This window comes from Acartia tonsa, chromosome 6 (assembly GCF_053477335.1).
Source record: "Acartia tonsa isolate MP-2025a chromosome 6, ASM5347733v1, whole genome shotgun sequence".
NCBI lineage: Eukaryota > Metazoa > Arthropoda > Copepoda > Calanoida > Acartiidae > Acartia > Acartia tonsa.
Window position 1 is genome coordinate 38,826,351 of NC_137265.1, and position 27,969 is coordinate 38,854,319.

At 31.1% G+C, this 27,969-nt stretch overlaps 1 protein-coding gene across 1 annotated transcript in view; it reads right to left on the reverse strand.

Annotated features, from left to right (window-relative positions):
* LOC145322608 (cephalotocin receptor 2-like) overlaps window positions 1–27,969 on the reverse strand; it is a 50,669-nt gene that overhangs the window by 16,151 nt on the left and 6,549 nt on the right. Inside the window, exons 4-9 of the mRNA XM_080164758.1 lie at window positions 21,923–21,976; window positions 21,553–21,648; window positions 18,287–18,346; window positions 14,594–14,644; window positions 11,778–11,885; window positions 430–572 (exon numbers count right to left, since the gene is read on the reverse strand). Coding sequence (XP_080020884.1) covers window positions 430–572; window positions 11,778–11,885; window positions 14,594–14,644; window positions 18,287–18,346; window positions 21,553–21,648; window positions 21,923–21,976 — 512 coding nt within the window. The remainder of the gene's footprint in view (window positions 1–429; window positions 573–11,777; window positions 11,886–14,593; window positions 14,645–18,286; window positions 18,347–21,552; window positions 21,649–21,922; window positions 21,977–27,969) is intronic.

Here is a 27,969-nt window from a genome sequence, read left to right on the forward strand (position 1 = left end):
CTTGAATATTGTGTATTGGAATGGGATTTGTCTCTAGAGAAAAGTATAGCATTTTAAAATAGTTAGCATAGCAATCCTATAATATACCATTCTATAGGGGTTGGGCAATTAAAAACCTATAAGATAGTTTAAAATAGGTTAGGTTAGGTTAAGTTTCCACTCCAACGTCTATCCATTACGACGATAGGGACTCCTGCGTTTGTCCTTCCTAGGACCATTAATACTAGTTTTGATAGCCCCGAGGGGCAGAGGGCCAAGGCTAGGACAAATGGTTTGAATTTTAACATTCATATTTTATTATTCGTGGAAAATGGTCTGTAATATGATGATATACATATTTCTTTTAGAAAGTCTGAGAAGTAAGAACCGGTTCTACTCCATCAGATATTAATCGGTTTCGATGCCATACTTGAAAATTTTTAATCGTACCTGGCGCTTCTCCATATGCCTCTGCATATGTATGTGTAAAGGAACGTGAGAAGAAGGAGTGGAAAAAAGAAGTTAGCACAGGAGTAGAACAGAATGTAGTTGGTCGCGGATACAAAGCTCGTCTGGAAGTCAACCTTGCATCTCTAAAATAAAAAAAGGTGAAAAATCCATAGATAATACCGTGTTTAGGTTTTACATGGTCTATGCTCTTAAGGGATTAGAAAAAGAGGATGAATTATTAAAGAAGACAAAATCAGTTACGCAACTGTTAATTAAAATTATTGGTGGAAAAGTTTGCACCAACCAATCAATATGACCCAACCCTAAAAAATCATCTTTAACTGTCCTCAAGAGCCTGTTTGGGGAGTATTCACATTAATCCTTAACGGTCGGGGGGGGGGGGGGGGGGAGGGGGCGTTGAACGCCCCCCCCCCTCTGTTTTTTCTATCTCATTTTCTGTATGTGAAAGATAAAGAGCCCAAACTGCGTGACTTTTTAAGTATGGGTATGACACATAACTGAGAGTTGGAATTTTTTGAAAATCTCCATCCTAGCGAGCATAGGATGCCAGCAAACCTAACAGGATCATCCAGGTAAAGAGCAAAATATTTTTTGACTTAAACAAAGCTTTTTATCTTACAAAAATACTAAAATATCCTCTAGTAGTACATCCTTAATTGAAATAAAGGTGTTCAAGTCAATTTCAGGTTCCAGGTATGATCCTGCAGGTCCTGATCCTCCAGGTCTCCAGAAATCTTTAAAAGGTTCCTGTGGCCGCAAAATTGACTTTGACTTACTTAAGGTTGGAAATTTATTATCAAAGAGGGGACTTGCACAAAAAGATAATAAGAGGGGAGGGCGTTGAACGCATTGAACCCCCCCCCCGGACCGATTAAGGTGCGGCAAGGGGACCGACTGTTAAGGGTTAAAGAAAGATATATAAATTAAAATTAGCTCTATATCGTTTCCCTACATGTCTGCTGTCATAATATTCTGATTCAAAACGTGTGAGATATTAAAATTTCCATCCCATTGTTGGATTCTTATGTAGTAGAAATGCGTATATCTGATACAATTGAATATTCAGAAATACAAGGGACGTGGCTTAGATTTTCATAAAACTTTCATTTAACCATTATTTCTATCGATGGCGAACTCGCATGCTACCTTTTGCTTGAAAGGCCGATTTTCCAACGTTTATCGCCAAAAAATTAGGTGTTAATTCATGGCAAATGGGATTCGAGGTAGCATAGATATCAGTTCATATATTGCACGAGCTAGAACACGACCTTTATGGCGAAATATCTTGCTGGGCACATTTCCCCCATTGAGTTACGAAATGGTACGGACTGACGAACACAGAAAATGATCATAGAGCATAGAATAAGGAGGAATAGAAGTGAAAACCCTAAATATTTCTGGGAAATTTGAAGGAATCTTTGACTTGCGCAGTAAAGACATTATTGCTGAAGTACAAATCACAATGACTAGTTGGACAAAATTAAAAAAGTTTAATTTGTATCAAAGTCTAATAGATACTGTTAAATATTTGTTTTAAGCCTTTGAAATTTAATTCCATATTGTGCTTTGTATGAATTATCTTTGAATAAATTGCTATCATTTACAGTGGACAGTAGGTACTCTTTAACCCTTAAAAAAATTAGTGTCATAGAATGAAAACCATCGCTGTAATACACACCTCACATGGAGGTGGTTCCAGCATTAGATGCTTGGTCGTTTAAGACAAAGATGAAAAGTTACTTTTAATGTACACCTTGTTTTGATAAGTATGATTGACCACGTTTATAATTTTTAAGGGTCAGCTAAATGGGTACAACCCCTCCCCTCCCCTCCCCTACCTCAAGTTCATGTATGGATGTAGTTGCTAGTATGTATAATCAGCTGTTTGAAAACAGCATAGGAGCGAAACCTATCATATAAATGCTGAGACCAATAATTTTGGTACATTTTTGAAAAGTAAGTTGCTCACTTTAATTAAAATTTTTAAGGCTTTGCACATAAAATTCGATTTTAATCCATTGTGAATAGGGAAGAGAAAGGTCGAGGCTTGGCTACAAGGCTTTTAGTAAATTATTGCGAAAGGAATTTATTTTGAATATTTTTTCAGAATAATTACTTAAATCATCTGATTTACTAACAGCCTTGTAGCCGTTTTAGTCTTTCAAATGTTCCAATTTAGATTCAGGCTAGCCAGGCAGAATCTTCTACCTGGATTCTATTCTATACTTTATCTTCTTTGTCATAGAGTAGTTTCTTTATTAAAACAAATTATATTTTCATTGTCATTGTGTATATTTCAGACAAAACCATTATATTAAAATGTTCTTTCTGGCTCGTGTAGATTTTCAGAGCTATTTAATATAAGTTATGTCAAAAGAATGGAAATGGATATTTGATAAAGGCTTTAGCTTTTGTGTCTGTAATATCCCAAATGCATATTTTCAAAATTCTTTTTTATGCATAATCTAATTTGATTGAGCTGTAGACACGTCTGATAAAAATCAACGTTAATACGTCATCTGTTAGAAAATCACGTGTTTTCTCAAAATTACAAATCGACCACACATACCCACCTTTTCATAACTTACTATGAAATAATTTTAAAATTGGGGGGGGGGGGGGTAGTTATTTCTTCATGTCCAACCCCTGTGGGTCTTATACCTTAACAGCTATCAACCTGCACCAAATATTACCTAACATAACCTGATCTATAGTATATCAAAGCACTTGAAAAACTCGCCCCTCCCACCTTTTTTCCATTTATTTTAAACTGCCTGCTAGTAACTGTGTTTTTTTTGTGTAATTTGTACACTTTGATTTAAATTTTGTTAGAGGCATTAACCTTTAAAATTAGCTAAAATAAAATAAAAACTGCATAGGTTCTAGAACCCAAAGTCGAAGACAGCAAGAAATATGAAATCCATTGTCCCATACTAACATCCTGGAATATAACAGATTATCTAAAATCATATTGTCTACCATAGTCTTTGACCCTTGACGTAAATAAAAAAAAAGAATAGTTATTCCTCGCATCGTATTATAAACAGCTTTCTAAGGATATAAAATGTACAATTAAAAGATTAACACCAGTTTTTAAAAACACTGATATGCCGAAGGTACGAGATAAAAAATGGTTTTATCTTATAATTGTACATTTTTATATTCGTAGAAAACTGGATATAGTACGATGCTAGACATATTTTTTTCATAAGGATGATAACCAGTTCTAATCCACCGGATATTAAACGGTTTCGAATGAATACGAGAAAAAGTATTAAAGGAATCAGGGATCGGAAGCCTCACGTAAGCCGCGCATAAGCCTCAGTTTTAAACCTGCTTGTGAGCAAAAAAAAACATTTCAGAAAGAAGGATTGTCTGCTAAAGAGCCGTTTTATACATCCAGCTGAATTCTATTGTGATAAAATCACGATTTCACTGAGGCTTACACGCGGCTTACGTGAGGCTTCCGATCCCTGAAAGGAATATCAAAATAGAAAGGTTTAGTTAAGTTATAAATAGAAAAAAAAAGTATAAATAGTACAAAAAATAATAGAATAACAAAGATGACAACATTCATAAAAGCAAAGCTCTGAAATAGTAGGAAAAAAGAACATAAACACTTGAAGAGTGTCAGAACTGAATACGCAGAATATTTAGGCATAAGTACAATACAATATAATACAAAATTCTAAGTAAATTTGTTGCAAAACTGCTAAAATAGATGATACTATTCAATGACATACTGACAGTTTTAGGACTCGATTATAGAGATGCTGTGCTTATATAACATTGTTCTTTGTTGTTTTAGGAATCAATATTCAAAAAATCAGATGAATAGGATAACTTTAACACACAAAAAAATGTTGTCAAAAAAGTAAAAAATCTGCTTGTTATAAAAAGACAGCATGAAATCAGCATGCAAATTTGAAATCGATGGAACAATTCTAACCTGTTAAATCATCGCAAATAAATAACCACTCAGGACGTACTGACCAACCCTAATTATAGTAAAGCTTCGCCTTTAAAAATATTAAGATTAAGTTATATTCACTTATCCCATATCAATGTACAATGCTTTCTAAGGCTGTAAATATGTCGAATACAAAGCATCCCTGAAAATTAGAGCCACAATGGTCCAGAAGTTAGGATCTTATATGTTAAAGACATCTCTATAAGAAATTATACAATGTAGTGTTAAAATACAAAAGATAATAAAAATAATTATTTTCTACTCAGAACTTGTATTTATCCGACATTTTATATAGAAAACATGCAAAGAAGTTGTATCAACTTTTTTTTTATAGCTAGCCGGTCCTTTTAGTAAGTAGTAGATGTAAAATTTTTCATAGAATTCAGATATGCAATCGGTTTTTTTGTAGACCTCTTATTTTTTAAGTAATTTAAGTTTAAAAAAAAAAAATTAAGTCGATTTTAAGGTACTAAAATGCAACAAAACAAAGAAAGAAAATGGCCATTATGAACAAAAATAGTAAGATCTTTAATTTGACACCTTACTTTTTCAATTCTGTCAGGTAATTATTGAAAAAATCGATTTTTTTAAACCCACGAGAATAAAAACTTTGAACTCAATTTTATCATTTCACAAGTAAAAAAATATGGGTTCATATATACCTTTAGAATCAGAAACATATTACGAATCCATTGTAAGCAAAATTGAAAAAAAAAGTTTACAATATAGTATATAAACTACAATAAAAGGAATTATATGAAAATATCATATTATATTGTACAGGCAACGTCTTAACTCTTCAATTGAGTATAAAAATGGGAAGGGGGTATAGAGGGGGTAAAGAGGGGGTAAAAAAGGGAAGACGATAGTGTTGCCAGAACAAAAAATACAATTGGCTATTTCTTTATTTTTATATTTTTTTACTTTTTTTCAATTTTGCTTACAATGGATTCGTAATATTTTTCTGATTCTAAAGGTATATATGAACCCATGTTTTTTATGTCTGTTTGAGAAAATATTTAGGTCTAAAGTTTTTATTAAACCGAGGTTAAAAAATAGATTTTTTCAATATTTACTCAACAGAATTTTAAAAGTAAGGTGTCAAATTAAAGATCTTACTATTTTTGTTCTTACTGGCCATTTTCTTCTTTTATTTTGTTGCGTTTTAGTACCTTAAAACCGACTTAATTATTTTTTTTAAAAACTTAAATTACTTAAAAAATAAGATGTCTACAAAAAAACCGATTGCATATCTGAATTCTATGAAAAATTTTACATCTACTACTTACTAAAAGAACCGGCTAGCTATAAAAAAAAAAGTTGATACACCTTCTTTAACAAAAATAAATAAAAAAAATTCCCAATACAAAGTGCACTATTTTTGAACGATATACAGCCAAAGATCCCAATAAATGAACAATTGATTCCAAAGATATACTTAATTGCAACACCCATATAGCCGAGGCTAGTGACTATAAAACTTTGCGGCTGTTAATCCCGGATTATATATTATTATTTACTATTTACCTAAATACTCTCTATACATAAGTGGACAATAAATGATAAAGCAAAGTACTTTATATAACTTTTATACAGCTTTGGTAATATCTCCTATTTATACACATTTCTTGTAACATAAAACTTTTATTTTTGTACTCTCCTATTATAGAATGGTTTATCTTTAACAAGGATGACAACATCCATTAAAGCGAAGCTCTGAAACGGTAGGACAATAGGGCAATAACACTTATATAGTGTCAGAAATGAATAATCAGAATATAAATGTATAAGAGTCGAAGCAAAATTGTAAGTAAATTTATTGAAAAATTGCTTGATGCAAGATAATGTTTAAGGACATACTTACAGTTTTAGAACTTGATTATAGAGTTGCTTCGCTTATAATATTGTACTTTGTTGTCCCAGGAATCAGTATATCAAAAATCAGATCAATCGGATAATTAGATCACACAAAAATGTGTTGTAATACAAGTGAAAAATCAACATGTTTAAAATGGACGTACGAACTTTCTGGTAACGATTATAGAGTTGCTACGCTTTCTAAATTGTACCTAACTCCTACAGGGATCATAATGCAAAATTTGAAATCGACAGGACAATTCTAAAATGCTTTTAACAAGTACTTATGGTCATATGTATTTATAGTATTGGTAAAAATAGAACTTCCAAGAGTATATTTTCTTACTGGTAGGGAGGGAGGTACAAAACTCTCCTATATCAAGTAAACTGCCAAACATATTGGTTCATATTTCCAAGAAATCTTATATTATTTGTCCAAGGCAAGTTCAAGAATAATTTGGAGATAAGATGGGATTCAAGTTAGGGAGGAAGGGGTCATTGGACTAAAAATACGCTGGTACAATAATTTGTATGGCTTGGCCACATTACATTAATCGTTTGTCGTTTTCAAACTAGTAGTGTCGAAACTGTTCAACCGATAATTGCCCGATCCATTAAGATTTCCTGGAGTTCACCCCTCTTTGACTTTGTACTATTAAAGAAATTTTGTTCTGTAATGATATTAAATTAATATTTTTGCCAATCTATATTCCTTACATCCATGTTATAAAATGAAATGTTCTTTTGATATTTGTGTATATTAATAAGAATATATAAAAATCAGGGATCTTAAGAGATAAGACAATGCATGATAAACTATCGTACACCCAAAACTTAACCATCTGTAGATTACAATCAATGTTGAGAAAGTTTAGGTACCAGCATAATTTACAAAAATAAATATCCCCTTCCTCCCTGAAAAAAATACACAAGGTGTGCATGGGCGAGATATCAAAGAACAGTCGCCAATATCTATTTCAAAGGTTTCTACAATTGTACTTTTTTATATCAATTTTACCTCCAGCTTCTAACACTATAAATTTATAACAGTTTGTATTGTAAGTATGTCAAAGCTGCAATTTCAGGCTTATTATAGACGTTCTTAAAGCCAGTTAAATCTCTATATAAATAGTGACATGATGTTACTGTGTGTGTTTAGCAAAGAAATAAATCACTACTCCTAAGAGAAATCGCGTTTTGAAAAAGTCCTGCCTCCACATTTAGTTTTTACTTTTCCTTTTAATAAATAAAACCAATTAAAATTTTAAATGGAGAATTTTGACTTTAAGAAAAACGCCTTTTTATTTCTATGTTTCGTTGTCTAATTATCGATTGTCATTCAATGTTAAGCAAAGTAGAAATATTCACAGGAAATGATAAAAAAGAAGCTGTACAAACCCGTAAGATTAATCACACCAACCAAAGAAAGTTTAGAATATATATACTGTCATATTACAGTTAGAATATATTTACACTGTATGCCAATATACTTCACAGATATTACTTTTCATAAGAGAATAGTTATTATTTTATACATCGTAGAGACTTTATAGTTAGGGTACATGTCTGTATTACACTACATATATGTCACACCTACTAATATATATGTATGAAATAGTGAATTTACTTTGCAGATAATACTTTTCATAAAAAAATATCATCATGTAAAGTATCGTAGATACTTTATAGTTTAATTTATTAGCGAATCTACTTAATAGATAGGGTATGTCTGTATGTCCCTATTTAGTTTTCAATCCTCCTTTACAACTAATATGTATATGTAATTGCCATTAAATTTAGCTTGTTCCTTTCAACGATATACACACGTAACGTGTACTTTAGATTTAAAACAAGGATGACATCATCAATAAATAGCGAAACACAAAAATATAAAAGGATATCTAAAAAAGAAAAAAGGAACAAAAAGTAACATATAGTTAGTTATGCCTTATAATGATGGAAATGTTGAAAATAAGTTTCAGCCGTCTATCTCAAATAGGAACCTAGAAAATAAAGTTTTCCCCATTCCAGACAGACGGACAGATAAACGGACGGATATTTAAAATTATAGAGTAGCATTGGTTCTAAAAATTGTACCCTTGAATGAATCAAAAAAAAAAAAAAATTTGCTTTTGTAAGAAAAAGTAAGTCAGCACAGTACCTATTCAAGTGTTAAGTCTGTAAAAAGAATAGGTTGGTTGCTAAATTTTTTTAAAACTCTAATGGATAGATTAACTTCCAAGTATTTTCATTTTAATAGTGACAACGCCCATAGCCTCTAGAGTTATCATAATATTTATAAAAAAAATGTAAACCTGTCTGGAACCTTAAAAACATTCCAATGATAGAAAACGCGACAAAATCTCAATTTTTTGAACAGACATGTATTGTGCATACACAAAAGGTACTTTCTTTTAAAGGAATAAAATGGAATGAAACAAATCTAGGGATACAATTTATTCATGGATTATCGAAGAATTATGATAAAAACATCTGGCACCATTTATTGTACGCGAAATACCACTAATAGCAATATGCTTTCCAACATATGATCGGTTGAGCACTACCCCCCCCCTCTCTCTCTCTTAAAATGTAAATAGAAAATATGGCGGCATTATTTTTTTCCTATGTCTAACACCTTCGGAGGGCCCTAACCGTGCAGAAACTATTACTGGGGTGTCCTAACCTTGCGGGTATACCCCGAACCTAATACCACCAAGCTTAAACTGAACTAATGAAAAAACGGAAAACAACTCACCTCCATAATTTTTAATTTATATTGAAATATAGGTGGGGGGGGGGGGGGGTATATCAGTGACCAAGAGGGTATTTTGTGTGATAGCGCCAACAATTTTTACAAAACTTTTTAGTAGCGAAGCTCCTTTCTAATTAACTTTGTATATCCGTCCGTCCGTTATTTCGTTTTTATTTCGGAGAAATGTAATTTTCTCGGTTTTTATTTAAGATAGACTACTGTTTTTTTGTGTGAAGATACACTTAAGCGCATCCAGTATACAACTTACTTTTTCCGTCAGTTATTGGTAATGCCACCTTCAATTCATTCAAATTATATATTGTTATGTACTGATTTCGTAATTTATTTTAATATTCTCTACTTAAAATCTTTAAAAGGAAAACTTTTAAGGAAACGTTGTGTTGGTTATAGGCCAGCTTTAGGCTATATTTTTCATCAAAGCGAAGTTAAGTGAATGTCAATGAAATTCAAAAAAAAAATTGTTTGATAACAAAAAATAAAATTCATGCTCTGTCATGTGTCAGAGACGTTAGGGAGGGAGGGATATTGGACTAAACATTGCATTGGTATCCAAAGTTTTAAAATCACGCTTGGGTCAAAAACTTTGGGTATTTTAATTGAATTATGATTTGTAAGTTCCAAATCTGAGCTGGATCTTTAAATCATTTCAGTAGTGAGCCAGATCGGGGTGAGCCGAATTTCAGCCAATCACAGCGCGGCATTTCATAAAGTGCTCTCATTAGTGGAAAGTTGGCTCACCTCGATCTGGCTCACTACTAAAATGATTTAAAGATGTGTCAAAACTCTACATACAATAATTTTTATTTACAGACGGAGTAAATGTATTTTATGATAATTGGGGGTGTACACTAATTATCATCCATTGTCTTATCCTTTAATATCCCTGCAGAAACGTACAGAATAGTTCAGAAATGAACATGTATGGTTAAGAAGTTTTTGAAGAAAACACACGATATCCAGTTTGTTTCTTAAGGACTATACAGACAACCCACTCTATTTCTCAGGCCGTGTTTTTCTGTAAATAAAGTCTGTACGTTCGTCAGAATTCCACATGATAAAATGATGAAAATAGACATAATATCTTTTAATAATTATTATTCAAAATAGTCAGATTTGATTTAATTTTATTCATTCAGATTGTTTGCTTTGTTTTTAGATTTTCTTGTACATTTTTTCCTTAATGGTACATAGAGTGTTTTTTCCAATCTATAATGATGTTTTTTTTTTCTCGGGCGGCCAATAAGGATATTATTTATTTTAATTTATGAAAATATGGTTTGGTTCATGGATGGGAACGTGATGTTGCGAAAATAGGTTGAATAACCGCCAGGGATGGAGGAGATATTTGACTGTAAATTACACTGGCACCCAAAGTTTTATTAATACATTATCTTATTTATTAACACAAAAATAATTGGGTTTTTGAATTTAAATTGGTTGGCTCAAAAATAGTTATATCCAAGAGAGAGAAATTTTGTTGCTCATCTTTGGAGATGTATATAAATTTATCGTCCATTGTCTTTTCCCTTAATATCCCTGGTAACTACAAAGTCGCACATAAATAGAGTATACAAACAAATGCAAAATATTTTGACATCAAATTTTAGCAAAAACAGAATATGAAAAAAAAATAACTTTTGTACTGCACATATCAAATTTATATCTACTAGCGGCTGTACCCTTAGCGCCTAAGGGCTCATAAAAAGAATGTAAAAGGAGGAGACAGAAAAGCCTAAAACTACCCCATGCAACTTAATAATATATCAAGCCGTTACAGTAAGTAATGTAGCAATAACAAGCTTATACGATTTTTAAGAACAGTAACGTAATTTACAGTTAAAGTAAATAACATTTTGAGGAAATATATGGACTATGGAGCTTTATTTCGAAGTGTACCACGATCACAGAAAAAAAAATAAAATAATGGAACAAGAGCCAAACTATTGGACTTTAGTTGTATTGTGAGAATTCTATGAATGCGGTGAAAAAACTTGTTTTGCATCAAATATTAACTTCAACTTGGATGAAAGGAGACATGTGTACGTTTTTTTTTAAACCATAAACTTTTAATGTCAGACAAACAGCCATGGATACTGAGGGATAATACAATGGACGATATTGAACTTAAAGTATTGGTTGAAAAGTGTGGACACTGATAGTTTAAACCATCAAGATTTATATAAAGTATCAAAATTAGTAAGACAAAAAATAGAGAACGAGATTATAAAACTTTGGGGACTTCTCTTTCTCCCTGGACACAGTTAAGAACATTGAGTACACTTAAACAGGGATACAGAGATTGGACAGAAAAGGAAGAAAATTCATCTTGATATTATCTGTTGGCTTAAAATCGTGAATGGGGTTGGCTGAAGGTTGCTTTAAAGTGTTATAAAAAAAAACTTTTTGACAGTCCTCCTATATTTCCTTTCTTCGTGATCAGGATGAAATATCAGTTATTTCTCGCATCGTATTATAAACAGCTTTCCGCGGATATAAAAGGTTCAATTATTAGATTAAAACCAGTTTTTTAGCCCCGAGATGCTGAAAGCACTGGCTAAAAAAACTGGTTTTAATCTTATGATTGTACATTCAAATGTTTGTGGAAAACTGGATATAATGCGATGCTAGACATAGTTTTCGTTAGATGAGAACCGGTTCTAATCCTCCGGATATTAATCGGTAAAAATATATAAAAAAATATTCTAGCTGCGCTACTGTTAATACCTGAAATTCCTTGTTGTCTGAGCAGAAATATTCTGTAGCAGTATCGAATAGAAAATATTGTGGGAGGCTGCACAAAAATGCCAATAACCACGCTATGCAAACCATTATCTGAAAAATAATATGTGGAATATTAAAAATTTGCAGTAAAGATTCTTTTGATCACTTGATACTTTAAAAATTGTATATAGTACAAACAATATGTTCAATGACTTAGTGTACAATAAGGTCTCGAGAACATATTCTAGGAAAGCCTTGCTATTTTCCAAAGTATCAAATTTGAATTTAATTGTATATGAACTAGCGGCTGCGCCCCTAGAAGCCTCTAGTGGCAATTAGTGTCAAAATGCCAAAATAGTTTGGAGATGCAACATCTAAATTTCAAAATTCTTTGAATGTACCGACAAGATTCTTATAGAAATGCTTTGCATCTAGTTCACTTTATTTATACCCTCTATAAATTAACACAATATAAGACTTTAGTCTGAATATTGATTGACAGTTTATAGCAATTATCTCGCACACTTCAGGGCATAAGACACAGATAATATGGTCAGCCCTCAGGCAGTTTTAATGTATTTTTGTGCATTTTCAGGCCTATTATTACCAATATAACACTATATATGGGTAATACTAGCCTGTCCATTGTAATCTATATGTGATTGAATATTGTTATATGCTTATATAAAACATTATATCTACTGTTAAAGTAATCATGTAACCATTATGTAAAACTAAGTATACCTACAGCCATAGCTACATTTACGTCACAAGTTTAACATACAAACACCTTATTAAACAGACAAGGGCTAGATCCTGGTAATAAGTTGTCTTTATAACTTGCACTTCTTAAAATCAGTCAGTTATTCATTAACTCTTGATCTATTTAGTTCTTCTCCTGGCTTAAAGGTAATGATCTTAGTTAATTTAGCATGCATTGTAGTTTAAATTTAGGTTCCTTAGTACTTAGCATGAATTGTGCCTAAGTCTTATGTTAGAGGTCTAACACTATGCACAATTAGATGCTTTGGACTTAAGGCAATCTCCTGTCCTACACTACTTATGTTTATTATCTCCTATCCTGTATCTTTCATACTTAATTGATTCACTTGTAATATAAATACACTTTATAAACCCATTTTCCTTCTTATGTACTTGATATACTTATATGATATAGATCGAACATCATAACCAGCCATTTATACTTAATTTTAAGCAATGTAATACCGTGCATGGGTATTTGTTGAACAGCCACAGGTTCAACCAAATTCGTATTATACTTGTGGGAATAAAAGGAAAAGCATTCTTCCCTGACAAGCCGTCTCATAGAAGAGCGATCTCCATATCACAGATTTTGGACAAGCGCCCCATTCGCACAACCAAGTTAAAAACTTTTCTTGGAGCTATAAGAAGCTTCATTGTAAGGAAAAGCCATATCGGTTCAGCGGTTAATGATATTCTTCGCTAGAGTCGAAAAAGCTCACTACTTTATATAGTAGGACATAAGTATCAGTCGTTTACAATTTGATAAATGTACAATACAATAAGATTTTTAAAATCAAACAGAAATTCAACTTTTAAATGCAGATTTAATGATAATTTACTTTTGAATTTGCTCATATTCTTTGACTACTGGGTATTTGTCATTAGTCACACACGTTTACTAATTGTGCAGACGTCCAATTATTTATAGAAACAATATATTCCTATATACTAAGATAGTACATCAAGTTTATTATCTTATTATTTTTGTTAATCCTAATACATTATATTTTGCAGTAAGTAGGTAAAACTATTAATATAAAGAAAAATAGCCACAACAAGGACAATATTGTCAATAATAAGCATATCAACGATTATTAAATAGAATATTTGTTAAAGAAAGCATTACATAAAAGTAACATAATGTTTGTAGCAAAGAATTTTTGGGGATAGTACCCCCATTATTTCAAGATAATCACCACTCAAAATATATTGAATTGGTGAAGCAAAAATTTTCTTAGCCGAAATATCCTTTTTAATGCACAAATATATGCTTTTTTGTATTATGTGAACCCAAAAATCAAAAGAAAGTTTTGAATTAGACTGTTGAATAATTCTTAATTGTAGAATAACTGCGCTACTTAGAAACAATGAACCAAGTGTCGATAATTGCAATCTTAGGTAATTTATTTTCCAACTTTTTGTACACACAGTTCTGTATGATTTATCTTTACTTACGTCATATTTTTTACAATCTATTTGTGTCTATACTGTTTGTAAGTGAATGTGTAGCCACAATTTATTATTTTTGGACCTTAGTAGTTATGGAGTAGGATGAGACACTTTTTTTTAAGGGCACTAAAAACGATTTGATAATTCTAACTGTTAATTATATTAAAATAATTGGTATGCTAAAGTCTATGATTAATTGAGTCAGTTATTTCAAATTTTTCTATGCAGTTCTTTTATGTGTGAAAGGAAAACTTTTAGTAGAATCCTGCCCCCGTGTTCCTTGGCAATTAAAATCTAACTCTATTCAAATAATAAAACAACAACAGAGGAAGTATATATCTAAAGTTATATTTTTGGGGGGGAGAGGCAGATAAAAAGGTCGGCATTAATACTAAACTTTGCCTTCTAAAAGTCCTCAAAATCACGAAACCTTTACAACTATTATTTTCCGAATTAGTTTTATTATTGGTTAGAGGCAGAGCTGAAAAATTCTAATTTAGTTAAAACCTAAAATATATTCATTAGATATGCAAAATATTCTATTATCAAGGTAATTATGTACGCTGCCAGTTATAGAGTAGCTGAGCTACTAAAATCAAATGTACCTTAGATTTTGTTGGATTCCAAAAGCAGTTTTCCAAAGGTCTGCAGATCGCCTGAAATATTTCATTATTGAGGGGTGTTTACAAAAACATGCAAATTTATGATAACTTAATCACATTAGTAACGTTTATGTTATATCAAAAATCAATATAAAATATATTAGCGGGATCTTGAGGATTAAACCTTACTGATAATTTTCGGAAGTTGTTGCACGCCCTTTTAATGAATTTCATATTCACATTACTATTTCAAATATGTTCCACAGAATAAGACACAATAGAGGTAAAAGGAGACTTTGGACTATTTATTACACGAGTCTCCTAAGTTTTAAATTAACGTTTTTTCATTCATTCGTTTAATAGCTCTGGGGACTTTTAATGAATTTTGATTGGTTGGTTTATTAAGTTGAATGTCTATATGTTTAAACCACCAATTGAAATCTACAGAAGGATAATTTTGGACGCACATCCATTTATCGCCCATTGTCTATTATGAATTTAATTTAATCAAAAACACAGGCTAAATATCTGGCTTCTTTTCTGTGCTTTTATCTATGATACATTCTCAGCTTAAGTATTTTAAAGCATTTAAGGGAAATTTTCAATATAAGATCTTATGTAAGGATTTCTAGTGAAATCAAAATTTTACAAAAATAAGATTTTTAAAGTAGACATTACGCTAGCATTTCTTTGTAATTAAGAATAAATATCTTTAAGTCTGTTGTTTTCAAGATTAAATAAAAGATTAAGAATTAAATCTCTTTTTGACATAATTTTAGTCAAAATAAAATATTTCATAATTGTACACGTTTTACTTTATTAAGATATTTATTTTAATCTTTATTTTTATCTCTGAACTACCAAATATTTCATTTGTATACCAATTACTAGATATGGTCAGTTATATATCAACAAATATTATAAAATATCTAAAAATTTATTTGCTTTGGGGATACGCTTAAATAATAAACTAACACCACAAGACAGTTTAAATACAATTTTTGTCTGGTATTTGTTTATTTGTATAACTTGATGTAGTAAAATATTATGTAAACCAGACAATTATGTCAAAAAGTAGCACAACAATAACAAGTTTACAACGTATCTTATGAAAAAGAACCAGTAACGTATTATTAAGAATAGATATTTCAGACAAAATGTTGTGAGCGTCTGCTCTATAACTCACTTTGTCATTAAGACCATTAATTTTTTTATGAATGTTGGCGTATAGTCCTTTCCACATCCCTCCATAAGGAGCGATTAGTCGTATTTTTAAAATGGCTTTTTATAGGTTATTTTAGGTTAGGTTAGGTTATATTGTGTTGTGGATAGGTAAACATATTATTACAAATAGCAAACACACATCAAATACTACTCTTACGTAAATATAAAACCTTTTTTTGCTTATTTGTAAAACGTTTTTATATTTATAAAATAGCTGCACTAGCTAATGATTTAATATAATGGTTATACTCTAGTCAAAAAAAGCCATAAGTTGTTTATTCATTGCCATGCACATTTAAGACTTCTGGAAAAAAGTCGTCCAATCAAACTGCGGTTTGGTTATCTGTTAAGCTAAACCAAAATGTGTTTAATAGTTTTGTAGTTTATGGCACAAATTAAAAAACATCTACTGAAATAATTTTCTTTTAAATAAATACCAAATAAAAACAAATATTGTTGTTTTCTTTTGATCAATCAAAGAGTTGCCTACCTGTTGTTTTTCTTAAACATATTTCTTCTGATGATAAAGAGAAGAATTTGGAAAAGTATTTAAAAAATAATAAAAGTCTCTCAAAAAGTCTTTCTTATGAAATAACTTAGATAACACACGACTGAATTTGCAACATTTATGTTAATCTTAGCCGAAAGAAAAAAACATTACAAAACTCTGGATAATTTTCAATGTTTTAAAAGTTTTTTTTTGTTGTTAATAATTATACTTATCCATGTGTTTAATATTTATATCCATATATTTCCTGATTCGTAACACCAGATGTTAGGAATTACAGGAAACTATTTTTTTGCAGCTTAACAAGGGTGATCAAAGTAAAAAGCTAATAAATCAAAAATAAATGGAATAAAAAAGTTGATGCTCATAAACCAGGGAAATCTTAACAAAAGATATTACTCACATATATTAATTTTAAGTAAATCATATTTTTTCCAGTAGAAATATAATGTATTAACGACAGACAAAAACTGAAAGATAAAAAAACAGTTAAACAGACAGACAAACAGACAGACAAACAGACAGACAAACAGACAGACAAACAGACAGACAAACAGACAGACAAACAGACAGACAAACAGACAGACAAACAGACAGACAAACAGACAGACAAACAGACAGGCAAACAGACAGACAAACAGACAGACAAACAGACAGACAAACAGACAGGCAAACAGACAGACAAACAGACAGACAAACAGACAGACAAACAGACAGACAAACAGACAGACAGACAGATAAACAGCCATAGAGTCATGAATGTAAAATAAGTTTAAAAATAATTAATTCTATAAAAATGAACATATTCTCTAAATAGATTCTAAGCTAAAATCACATTTTGTTGTAAATGAAAAAAAAAATACTCCAAACTTAAAATAAAAGTTTTGGAGCAGAACGACATATATCAAATAACATTTTAATTCTATTTTCATTAAAACCTCTTGAGCTAAATAAAAACCATGGATACAATTACAAATTTTATTGTATTCATGTATAGTAATTTTAAGAAGCGCAGTTGCTTTATAAATATAGTAAGTCTGTTTGCACGCCAATTATTTTTCTTTGTATTGTAGGTTATGAGTCTGATTTTTTTTTTGTGTAAAATTGCCTTGCAAAGAAGCATCACATTGATAACAATTAAATGATCAAACTTCGTACAGTTCGTATTGTATACTAAAGTATTTCTAGAGTTTTAAAATATTTTTTTTAAAGGTTTACTTACTAAAAAAACGATTTTTAAAACCAAACATCGTTTAACTTCATATATTTTCAATATATATATATATGTATATATATTTTCAAACTCCTTGAACTAGTGGGTATCTGTCGTCTATCCAATAGAAAAGGATAACTTCGTTGTGCTACTTTGAAATAGTTTCTTGTTATTTCTTAAATACTATCTTTTATAAATAATAAAAAAAATAATATAGAATGATGCTTATTGGTGCATTTAATTTTTTAATAAAATATTTAATATGGTATTAAAAACTAATAAAAACTAATCTTATGAATAGCTATTCTTATTTCAACAAGGAATACAAATTTTAAAAATACAACATAATGAAATACAAATCAGCTTCGCCCATAGCAAATAGGAACTCAGAATTCAAAGTGAGAGGAAATGAAAGATAGGTATTAATAGACAAACACAAAGATAAATTTTTAAACATTTTTAATGTTTCAACCCATTCCCTTCCCAATTTTTTTATATAAAACTTGGTAATTGGAGGCTTAAAAGTTGGTTGTTAGTTATTTATCTTCCATTTTCCCTTGTATTTCACTACAAGGATATCTTATTCGTTGGCCAAAATATAGAATATATTTTTGTTAGCTCTTGTTTAACAAAAAACTTTAGGGTCCAAACGTTTCCACCAATAATCTTAAACAACAGAAGTTGATCATATTTAAAAGTGTACATCAATTTATCGTCTATTGTCCTATACCATATTATCCCTGAATCTTACCTGGTATCTATCTATTGCAGTAACACAGAGTAGAAAGGAGCTTAGATACGGTCCAACCATCTAAATATAAACAAGGATGACAACATCCATAAAAGCGAAGCACTGAAACGGTAGGACAATAACACTTGTTTAGTGTCTGAACTGAATGATCAGAATATAAAAGTATAAGAGTCGAAGCAAAAATATAGGATAATGTTTATGGACATACTTACATTTTTAGGACTGGATTATATAGTTGCTTCGCTTATGATATTGTTCTTTGGTGCCCCAGGAATCAATATACCAAAAATCAGATCAAACGGATAATTAGATCACATAAAAATTTGTTGTTAAAAAAATAGAAAAATCAACATGTTTAAAATGAACGTACGGACATTCTGGTAATGATTATAGAGTTGCTACGCTTACTAAATCGTATCCAACTACAACAGGAATCATCATGCAAAGTTTGAAATCGATAGGACAATTCTAGAATGCCTAAATTAACGAATAAAAGCTATCTATCTCAGACGGACGGACGTACGGACGGACCGACCCTAATTATAGAAAAGCTTCGCTTTTAAAAATATAAATATTAAATTTACATTTTTATCTATATAGACATAACATAATGTTCGGGAATGGGGGGTGGGTTGTATCTCTTACTCTTACTCCTCAAATAGACTAAATCCTTCTCTGTACTAATGTAAAACTTCTCTATAATATGTACATTGATCAGTCCAGCCGTTTTCGAGATCTTAGCGAATAAAAATACAGAGATAGAGACATAAATCATATTAGGTATTGTTTTCTTACTTTGCTTGTACTGAACATGGTAAACATTTTTCACTAAAAATTTCTTTTATAAATGTTTATAGTTTTATTTGTAGCATTAACATCATTGCCCTTGTCCAATAATATTAGATACTAAAATTTTATAAACACATTCTCTTATTCGTTGACTTATGCTGTTTTTAGTTGAATCTTGATAGGTTTGTTTAAACAGGTAGTGTTCAAACTTAACAACCAATAATTTAAATATACATTAGTGTTTTTTTTATCCACCATCAATTTATTGTATAATGTCTTATCCCTAAAGATCCCTGATTACCACTTTCTCTTAGGTTAAGAAAATGAAATAAGTAAAAATATGCTCATATGAATTAAGGAAAAAACATAAAATGTTTAATGATGCAAAATGATATTTGATATTTGGTTTTTATTAGAAACTATATTCGCATGGATTGTTATTATTACAATTATTTTTATTAATAATAATAATATAAATGCAATAAAAGTAATTAAAAAAAAAAGCCGAATGTACAGTAGAATAGTTATTTAATACATAGTATTAAAGACAGTTATCCGCGGGTATTTAAATTTAAAAAAATAACATTAAAACTGGTATTATTACCTATTATATAGAGGACTCATGAACTATGACCTTGTCCCGACTCCTAATTAGGTCTTCAAGATCAGATGATAGCTTCAAAAATGTAAACACAGCAGGGTTATTTTAAGGAAGATAAAATGAGGGGGTTTCAAAGGATTGAGGGTATGATATATTTTTTGAAACAACTATTGTGTTACTATGTTTTATTCCCTATAAAAATGTATGTGTATGTTCTTGTTTACTTATGGAAAAAACAACATTTTCATATATTTTCCTGATTTTACAATAACAAGATGTGCAAAGAAAACATTCAAAACATGTTTTTTTTTTTAAACTGTAGCTCCTCTTTAATTATAAGTCTGACAAAAAAACAGGGAAAAGAAAAAATAATTGGATTGTTGTAGAATTGTTAATATACTTGAATGTAATCATGCATGAACAGTAACTTTTTTAAAATTTTCAATATCTAAAAATTAGGATGGTTGTCTTGTTGTCTTTACCAAAAGATATCCTTAACTTCAAAAATACATTGGAGCTTCTAATGTGTCCTGGAAAGATTTTAAAAACTATTTCATGGAAGGGTACCTGCACCTAGTATCAAATACAATCTTCCCTAGTAAAAAATACCCTCTACACAGATTTAGTTTTACAATTTTATCTGGGTATCAACTTTTCCCCCTCACTCAACTCATTCTCTACCCATCACTACTTTAAAATACTCTAAGACGCCATCAGTCTTTTATATAAAACAGCAAGTTGGAAAAATTTATCAGGGAGAAGGGGGGGGGGGTGGTTCAAAAATTACTTTTATAGATTTTTTTATAATTTAAAAACAATCCTGCAAAATATTTTTTTACCAGAAATAACGTAACCAAAAGTAAACATGATTAAATTGAAATCAAACAGTATTATGTAACTTAATAGTTACAAGATTAATTCTAGATTATCTATAAATTTTAGATAAAGGTTATGTAAAATGTACTGTTTTTAGAAGAAGGAAAAAGTAAGAATTCAGTTTATTAATATTTTGAAAGATATAAATGTTTGAAAATATCCGTTGACAGAGTTAGTATAAAAAACAAATTATAGAGTAGCTTACTTACTATACTTGTAAAATTTTAATGAAACTTCATAGCAACCCTCTTCCGTTTAAGACGCAGATATGGACAGATAGCTATAAAGTACCCTCGTTACTATACCTGTAAGAAGCAGGTATGAACTGATATTTATAGAGTAGTTGTGTTACTATGCAAATTACCTGTAAAACTTTGATTATACTGCATAGCAACCCCACTCCGTTGATGGAGTGAGATCCAACAGATAGTTAAAGAGTAGCTGCATTACTTTACCTGTAAAAGTTTAATAATACAGCGTAGCAACCAGTCTCCGTTTATGGAGTGGGTACGGACATATAGATATAGGGTAGCTGCGTTACTATACCTGTAAAACTTTAATAATACTGCGTAGCAACCCTCCTCCGTTTAAGTAGCAGATTTGGACAGATAGCTATAAAGTAGCCTCGTTACTATACCTGTAAAACTTTGATGAAACTGCGTAGCAACCCCTCTCCGTTTAAGGAGCAGATTTGGACAGATAGCTCTAAAGTAGCCTCGTTACTATACCTGTAAAACTTTGATGAAACTGCATAGCAACCTCTTCCGTTTAAGAATCAGATTTGGACAGATAGCTATAAAGTAGCCTTGTTACCATACCTGTAAAACTTTAATAATACTGCGTAGCAACCCCTCTCCGTTTATGGAGTGGATACGGACATATAGTTATAGAGTAGCTTCGTTACTATACCTGTGAAACTTTAATGAAACTGCATTGCAACCCTCTTTCGTTCAAGAAGCAGATTTAGACATAAAGTTAAAGAGTAGCTGCGTTACTATACCTGTAAAACTTTGATGATACTGCATAGCAACCCTCCACCATAAAATTCTGGACTCGTCATTGTCCAAATTATTTCTGTCAGCAAAGAAAAAAATGCCTAAAAATAAAGTTTTATCAAGAAAAGTTAACCACAGAAAAATGATAAATTTAAAAGTGTTAGTTTGACTTAATAAAAATGTTTGATCGTATTTTTTTATAAAAAAAAAGTTTTAATACAAGCTCATAATTATCTGAATTTTTAAATGATCTCAATCAATATAGATAGGGGTTTATTTTGTTTATCGTAACTGGGATGAAAAATTATTTTTGTTGTTTGCCTTATCCTTTAAGATTCCTAAAAATATGACCAATAAGTATAAATTGTAACAAACCGTTAATATGTCTGCCAGAGAAAGATGAATCAGGAAGAAATACATCCGCGATACCTGAAAAAAAAAATAATGAAAAACTAAGAAAAGGCTTTTCACACGTTTTTTGGTGGCTTGTATGCAAATTTTCAACGTAAGCAATCACTTTTTTTGCAGCTGTAAAGTATACAAATTTTATAAGGATCGGGTAGAGATTATTGGTTATCTGGCAGACAGCCGCGGTTGAGCTTTCCTAAATAAAAAATAAACCTTCAACTTCCGAACCATAATTTAGTAACCTTCAAGTTATTTGTTATAATTTTACTATGGTTCAAACTGGTACCCAACGTTTTTAAAACACATGTTCTTATTCGTTGGCTTAAAATCTTGAATGTTGTCTAAATTAAATCTCGATAGGTTGCTTCAAGCTGACAGTGTTAAAACTTTTGCAATAGTTGTCGAATAATTTTAATCTATAGAAGGGGCTATTAAGTTCATCATTTTCTGTAATGTATCTTTTATATCCTTATTGTCGTATCCCTTAAATCAATGGTTTTTGTAATTTTCTTGAGAAACATTATAGTGGGGCAATTTGATAATATCCATTAAAGCTAATAATCTAGACCTTAATCTTTTCTAGCGGCTACACTTTTATTATTTTCTTCATTCTTTAAAATAATGAAATATATGAAGCTCTGTAATGTTAACAAAAACAAGAATGACAACATCAATAAGTAGCGAAGCACAAAAAATCGTGGATGGAAATACGTAAAAATAGATTTAAAGTGTATTTATTAAAAACAAGAATAGATTTATTGGAGAAAATAAACACGAAACCTTGTTTTATTTTTAATGATGACGACGGTCAAAGTAGATTACATAAAAGATTCTCATAACAATGGGAAAAATTATTTTGATACTGATATCCCAAAAAAGTTTGAAAATTGGACCAAAAACACCAAATATATGGGAAAATGTGTAAAACATATAAAAATAGCCAAAAACCTGATAAAAGGCAGTCTGACCGCCATGGTTGTTTTCGTTAAACGACGGGAAATTTAATTTTGATATCTATAACTGAAAAAAGTTTGAAAATCGGACCATAAACACTGAAGATATGGAGAATAATGTGAAAAAATACAAAAATAGCCTAAAACCTGCGAACAGGCAGTCTGGCCGTCATGGTTGTTTTCTTTAAACGACGGGAAATTTAATTCTTATATCTATAACTGAAAAAATTTTGAAAATTGGACCATAAACACTGAAGCAGGGGCGTCCAAGCTTTTTTTTTTGGGGGGGGTAAAAAATTTTAGGGGGGGGGGTAATTCGTGTTTGGGGGGGGTAAAATGGCGCGCGAAGCGCGCCGAAATTTTTTTTTACCCCCCCCAAAATTTTTACCCCGGGGGTAAAATTTGATTGGGGGGGGGTAATTACCCCCCCTAAAGTCTGTTGGGGGGGGTAAATACTCCCCCCAAATCTGTTGGGGGGGGTAATTACCCCCCCCAAACTAATTTACCCCGGGGGTAAAATTTTTGGGGGGGGTAATTTAATTATGTAAAAAAAGCACCTACCTAATCTATTAAGTTAATAAGTACTATCCTATAACATAAAGTAGTAAGTAAGGTTTATTTGACTATAGCTTCAGATTTCATTACTTTTAATACTGAGTTCTCCTTTTTAGGAAAGCTTCACATAGATCCCATGATGGTTCCACACTATTATAGGTCAATCCTTTGAGTGGTTTTAGGCTATTTTTCTTCTCCCTTTTTACCCTTTAGAAAACACGAGTTCTTAGATGCTAAGGGCGCCACTACTATTCAAATATATAGTAGTATCTCATTCTTTAGAACATAAAAATACAATAATTAACTCACTAACCAATGAACCAATATGATTATACTTTAAAGTGAAGCGTCTTATAGGTCCTGGTAAGTTTTATAACCCTGACATCCTCCCAAAAGAAATCGCCTATAGAAATTCTTTTTCATTATTTAATGAAATATTTAATTTAGTTAGGTATCTATTTTATGGAATCTTCAGTGCTTTACAATTACATCATAGATCCCCGGGATGGTTTTAGCCCTTATAAAGGCCCAAGCAAATAAAACATGATCAAACTATTAAATTTTTTGTTATCATGGTTAAGAACTGTTTTAACTGGTTGGACAGTAAAATTTTTTTTTTAAGAACATTCAATTTGGGGGGGTAAATACCCCCCCAAAAAATTTTTTTTTAAAGAACATTTATTTTGGGGGGGGTAATTACCCCCCCCAAAATGGTTTGGGGGGGGTAAATACCCCCCCCAAAATCGTTGGGGGTGCCTACGGCATCCCCTAGGTAGGGGTAATTTTTTTTTGGGGGGGGTATTGTTCACAAAATTTTGGGGGTGCCTACGGCACCCCCAAAATCGTTTGGGGGTGCCAAATGGCCCATTACCCCCCCCCTTGGACGCCTATGCACTGAAGATATGGTGGAAATGTGAAAAATACAAAAATAGCTTAAAACCTGCAAAATGGCAGTTTGGCCGTCATGATTGTTTACTGTAAATGACAGGAAATTTAGATTTGATATCAATAACTGAAAAAATTTTTAAAATCGGACACTAAACACTGAAGATATGGAGAAAAATGTGAAAAATACGTTTCCCCTATTCTGTCTCATGACGGACAGACGGACGGACGGACGGACAGACGGACGGACATTGTGAATTATAGAGTAGATTCGCTACTAAAAATAGATAAACGCATTTAGAAGAAAAAAAAAACCACTTAAATTTTAAGCTTAAATTTTGAATTTTGACATTCTTGTTCATTTGTATTGCAATTACTTTTCAGTAGCGAAGCTACTCTATAATTCACTTTGTATGTCCGTCCGTCCGTCAGACAACATTCCCATAAATGTGGAGCATAATTAAGTATGAAACATCAATAGCGGTCGGACTGCTTTTATGCAGCTTTTTAGCCGCTTTTATTTTTAAAAACCTATTTTCTGGCCTCCTGTGAATGATAGAAGGCTGAAACTTCTTGTCAACATTCCTATCAATAGTTCACTTTGTATGTCCGTCCGTCCGTCAGACAACATTCCCATCAATGTGGAACATAATTAAGTAAAAAACATCAATAACATTCGAACTGCTTTTAAGCAGGTTTTTAGCCGCTTTTACTGTTTAAAAAAGTTTTTTTCGGCTTCTACTAAAGATAAACGACTGAAACTTCTTGCCAATATTCCCTTCTTTATGCTCCATAATTAGGTGTAAAAAATCTAGGGTAGTTTCACTGTTTTTACGCAACTTTTTAGCTGCATTTTAAAAAAAAACTTTCAGACATAAACCTTAATTTTTTAAGGTTACGTGATTTTAAGTTTTTGCATAATCATTTGCATATAAATCTCTTTACTGCTCTATTACTCACTTTGTTCGTTTGTCTATTTCATGATAGATTTTGAGCTTCGCTACTTATGAATGTTGTCATCCTTGTTAATTTTGTAAACGTTCTCATCCCCAACTCAATTACATATGAGTTTTATTTGCATGTGAAAATTTTGTGTAAAAATGTGTAATTCAATGAATTCGTGTAAAATATTTGAGATGAAGGGCAAGTGAATGTAATTGAAATATAATTAGAGAATTTCATAAGCACTGTTTACAACATTTATTCAGGTATCTAAAGGGATAAGACAATTGCTGAAAAATTGATGCACATTCCCAATGTTTTATCTCTTTGGTAGATAATCATTGGTAATTGAAACGTTTGGACATTCAACTAAATGGACCAACCAATCAAATTTAATAAAAGTCCCCAAAGACAACGGATAAGAAAGCATTATTATAAAACATTGGGTACTAGGATATTAAACACCTAAATAGCCCAATGTCCCCTAATAATTAACTTTTGGGACTTTTGTTATGTACAACCTAATATCCCGTAGTTGGATTAGGGTGGAAAAATTAATTTTAAGTAGGGGATTAAAATTAAAACTATTATAGCATTGTACAGTAAATAGCATAGAGGCCATAGAATACTTATTATTTTTAGGGATTTTGAGGAGTTAATAACGGGTTTGACAGATGTTTTCGTCTACATATTGGGGAGCACAAATATAATTGTATGCATGCCCATGAGTAAAAATACAACAACCTTTTTATGGATATTATAAGTAACAGACAGAGTGAAACATATGACTCTATTAACTGCATTGAAAATATTAATAATTTCATTTTTAGGTATATTAAATATGATTACATAATTCATATTTCTTGTAAATTGACTATATCGCTGCTAAAGAAGTATTATGTCTAGGTAATTAAACTTATTTTTGCGAAAATATGTTTGTGACAACATAAATAAACTTGTAATATGATTCAAGTTAAGGAGAAAAGTTAGGTAAAATTCTGTCCATTTTTGCATAAAAACGGATTATCATCCACTGCATTATTATCGGTTTCATAATTAAAAATCATGTAATTACTACCCCCCCCCCCCCCCCCACATAAAACTCAATTTTATTGGGGAATTGTTGTTAAAAACCCATTTTTTGTATGAAATGTAAAAAATCATTCATGATTTTGAACTAAGAGCAAAAAAAAACCATGGTTTCAAAGATTTTTCTTGGTTGGGGGGAGGGGCAGTGAGTCAGCTTATATGGTGTTTAGAAATAAATTACAAAATATACATGGACGTCATAGATTGTATTACAGACAATTGTCCACGAATATTAAAAAATATCATTGGGGGTTTAAGTGTTTCAAAAAGTAAATTGCAAACATCTATTAAAATAATTTGGTTTGGTAAACTCTGCTGGATCATTCATCCTGTTAACAGTTAATTTAAATTTGTGCATATACCAATCAGGGACATGGATTTCATCCAGCAAGAAAAATTAAATTGGATCCAGTTTTTTACCTAAAAATTACTAACCGTTTTTTTTGTTGTATAATGAATGTTTTAAGGATAATAACAATTAATAGTTCAAATTACTTATATTTTTTCACTAGCGAAGCCTATTCTTTTAAAAATGGTCAGTTCATACGTCCGTCCGATTAAGTTAACAAAAATTTTTATTTTCTCAGACGCTGTATCAGGTTTTTCTAGTTATATTGTATAATTCTCCAATGTCGACAAAAATCAACTTCTATAAAAAAAAGGATTTTTAATAATGTGTAAACCTTGATAATTTTTGTGATATTCTGTAACCTCGACGTTAAATAATAAAAACATAGAACTTTATGATTAGAACTTTGTGATTAGAACTCTTCTAGAATTACTTTTAAGAATGATATTTCCATGTTTGAATGCATAAATGCAAAGCACTTGGTTTTCCTATACCTACAATTTATTTGCCATTTTCCTTAAGATCTGTAAATTACTTTGCCAATAAACAATATATTATTGACGGGGGGGGGGGGGGGGATAACGACCCCTCACACCCCCTCCCCTCTCCGATTTAAAATAAAGTTTTTTAAAGATACAGTAAAAAAATCGGAAGGTCATTTTTTCTAGGGGCGATTTATCTTATGGTTGTGGTGGTACTCTCCATCCCCCTCCCTAAATAGTTTTAAACCTTACCTCAACCTATTAGAAGCTACATTGTAAAAAAGAACCATATCAAAAGAGATGGGGAAAAACCCCTTTTCTCCCATCTCTTTTTCTTCCCCCCTTCCCTTTTTTTTCTTTCCCCCTTCCCTTTTCCGGGAAAGAAAAATATGACGTAACTGGAGTCTTGTTCCTCAAAATTAATACAAATTCGGGACAGTTTTCTGTGTGTCTTCTAAAAATCATAATATGTTATTTAAAGTCTTGATTTAATAAATAGTCACACAATGCGTACTTTTATGAATAAGCAGGCATGATATCAAAAGATGGTGCACTATTATACGTACTTTATATACGGAACTAAATTGTAATTAATAGATTATGTTGCATGTTTCATTTTCAAACTTTTTACAGCTGCAATTTGGTAGTATCCCAACAAGTTACCGCAAAAAAAAATCATTAATACCCCAACACCTTTTTATTTTTTTTTATATTTTATTTTTTAATGAAAAGGTTCAAAAGATCACATACAAATAGAAC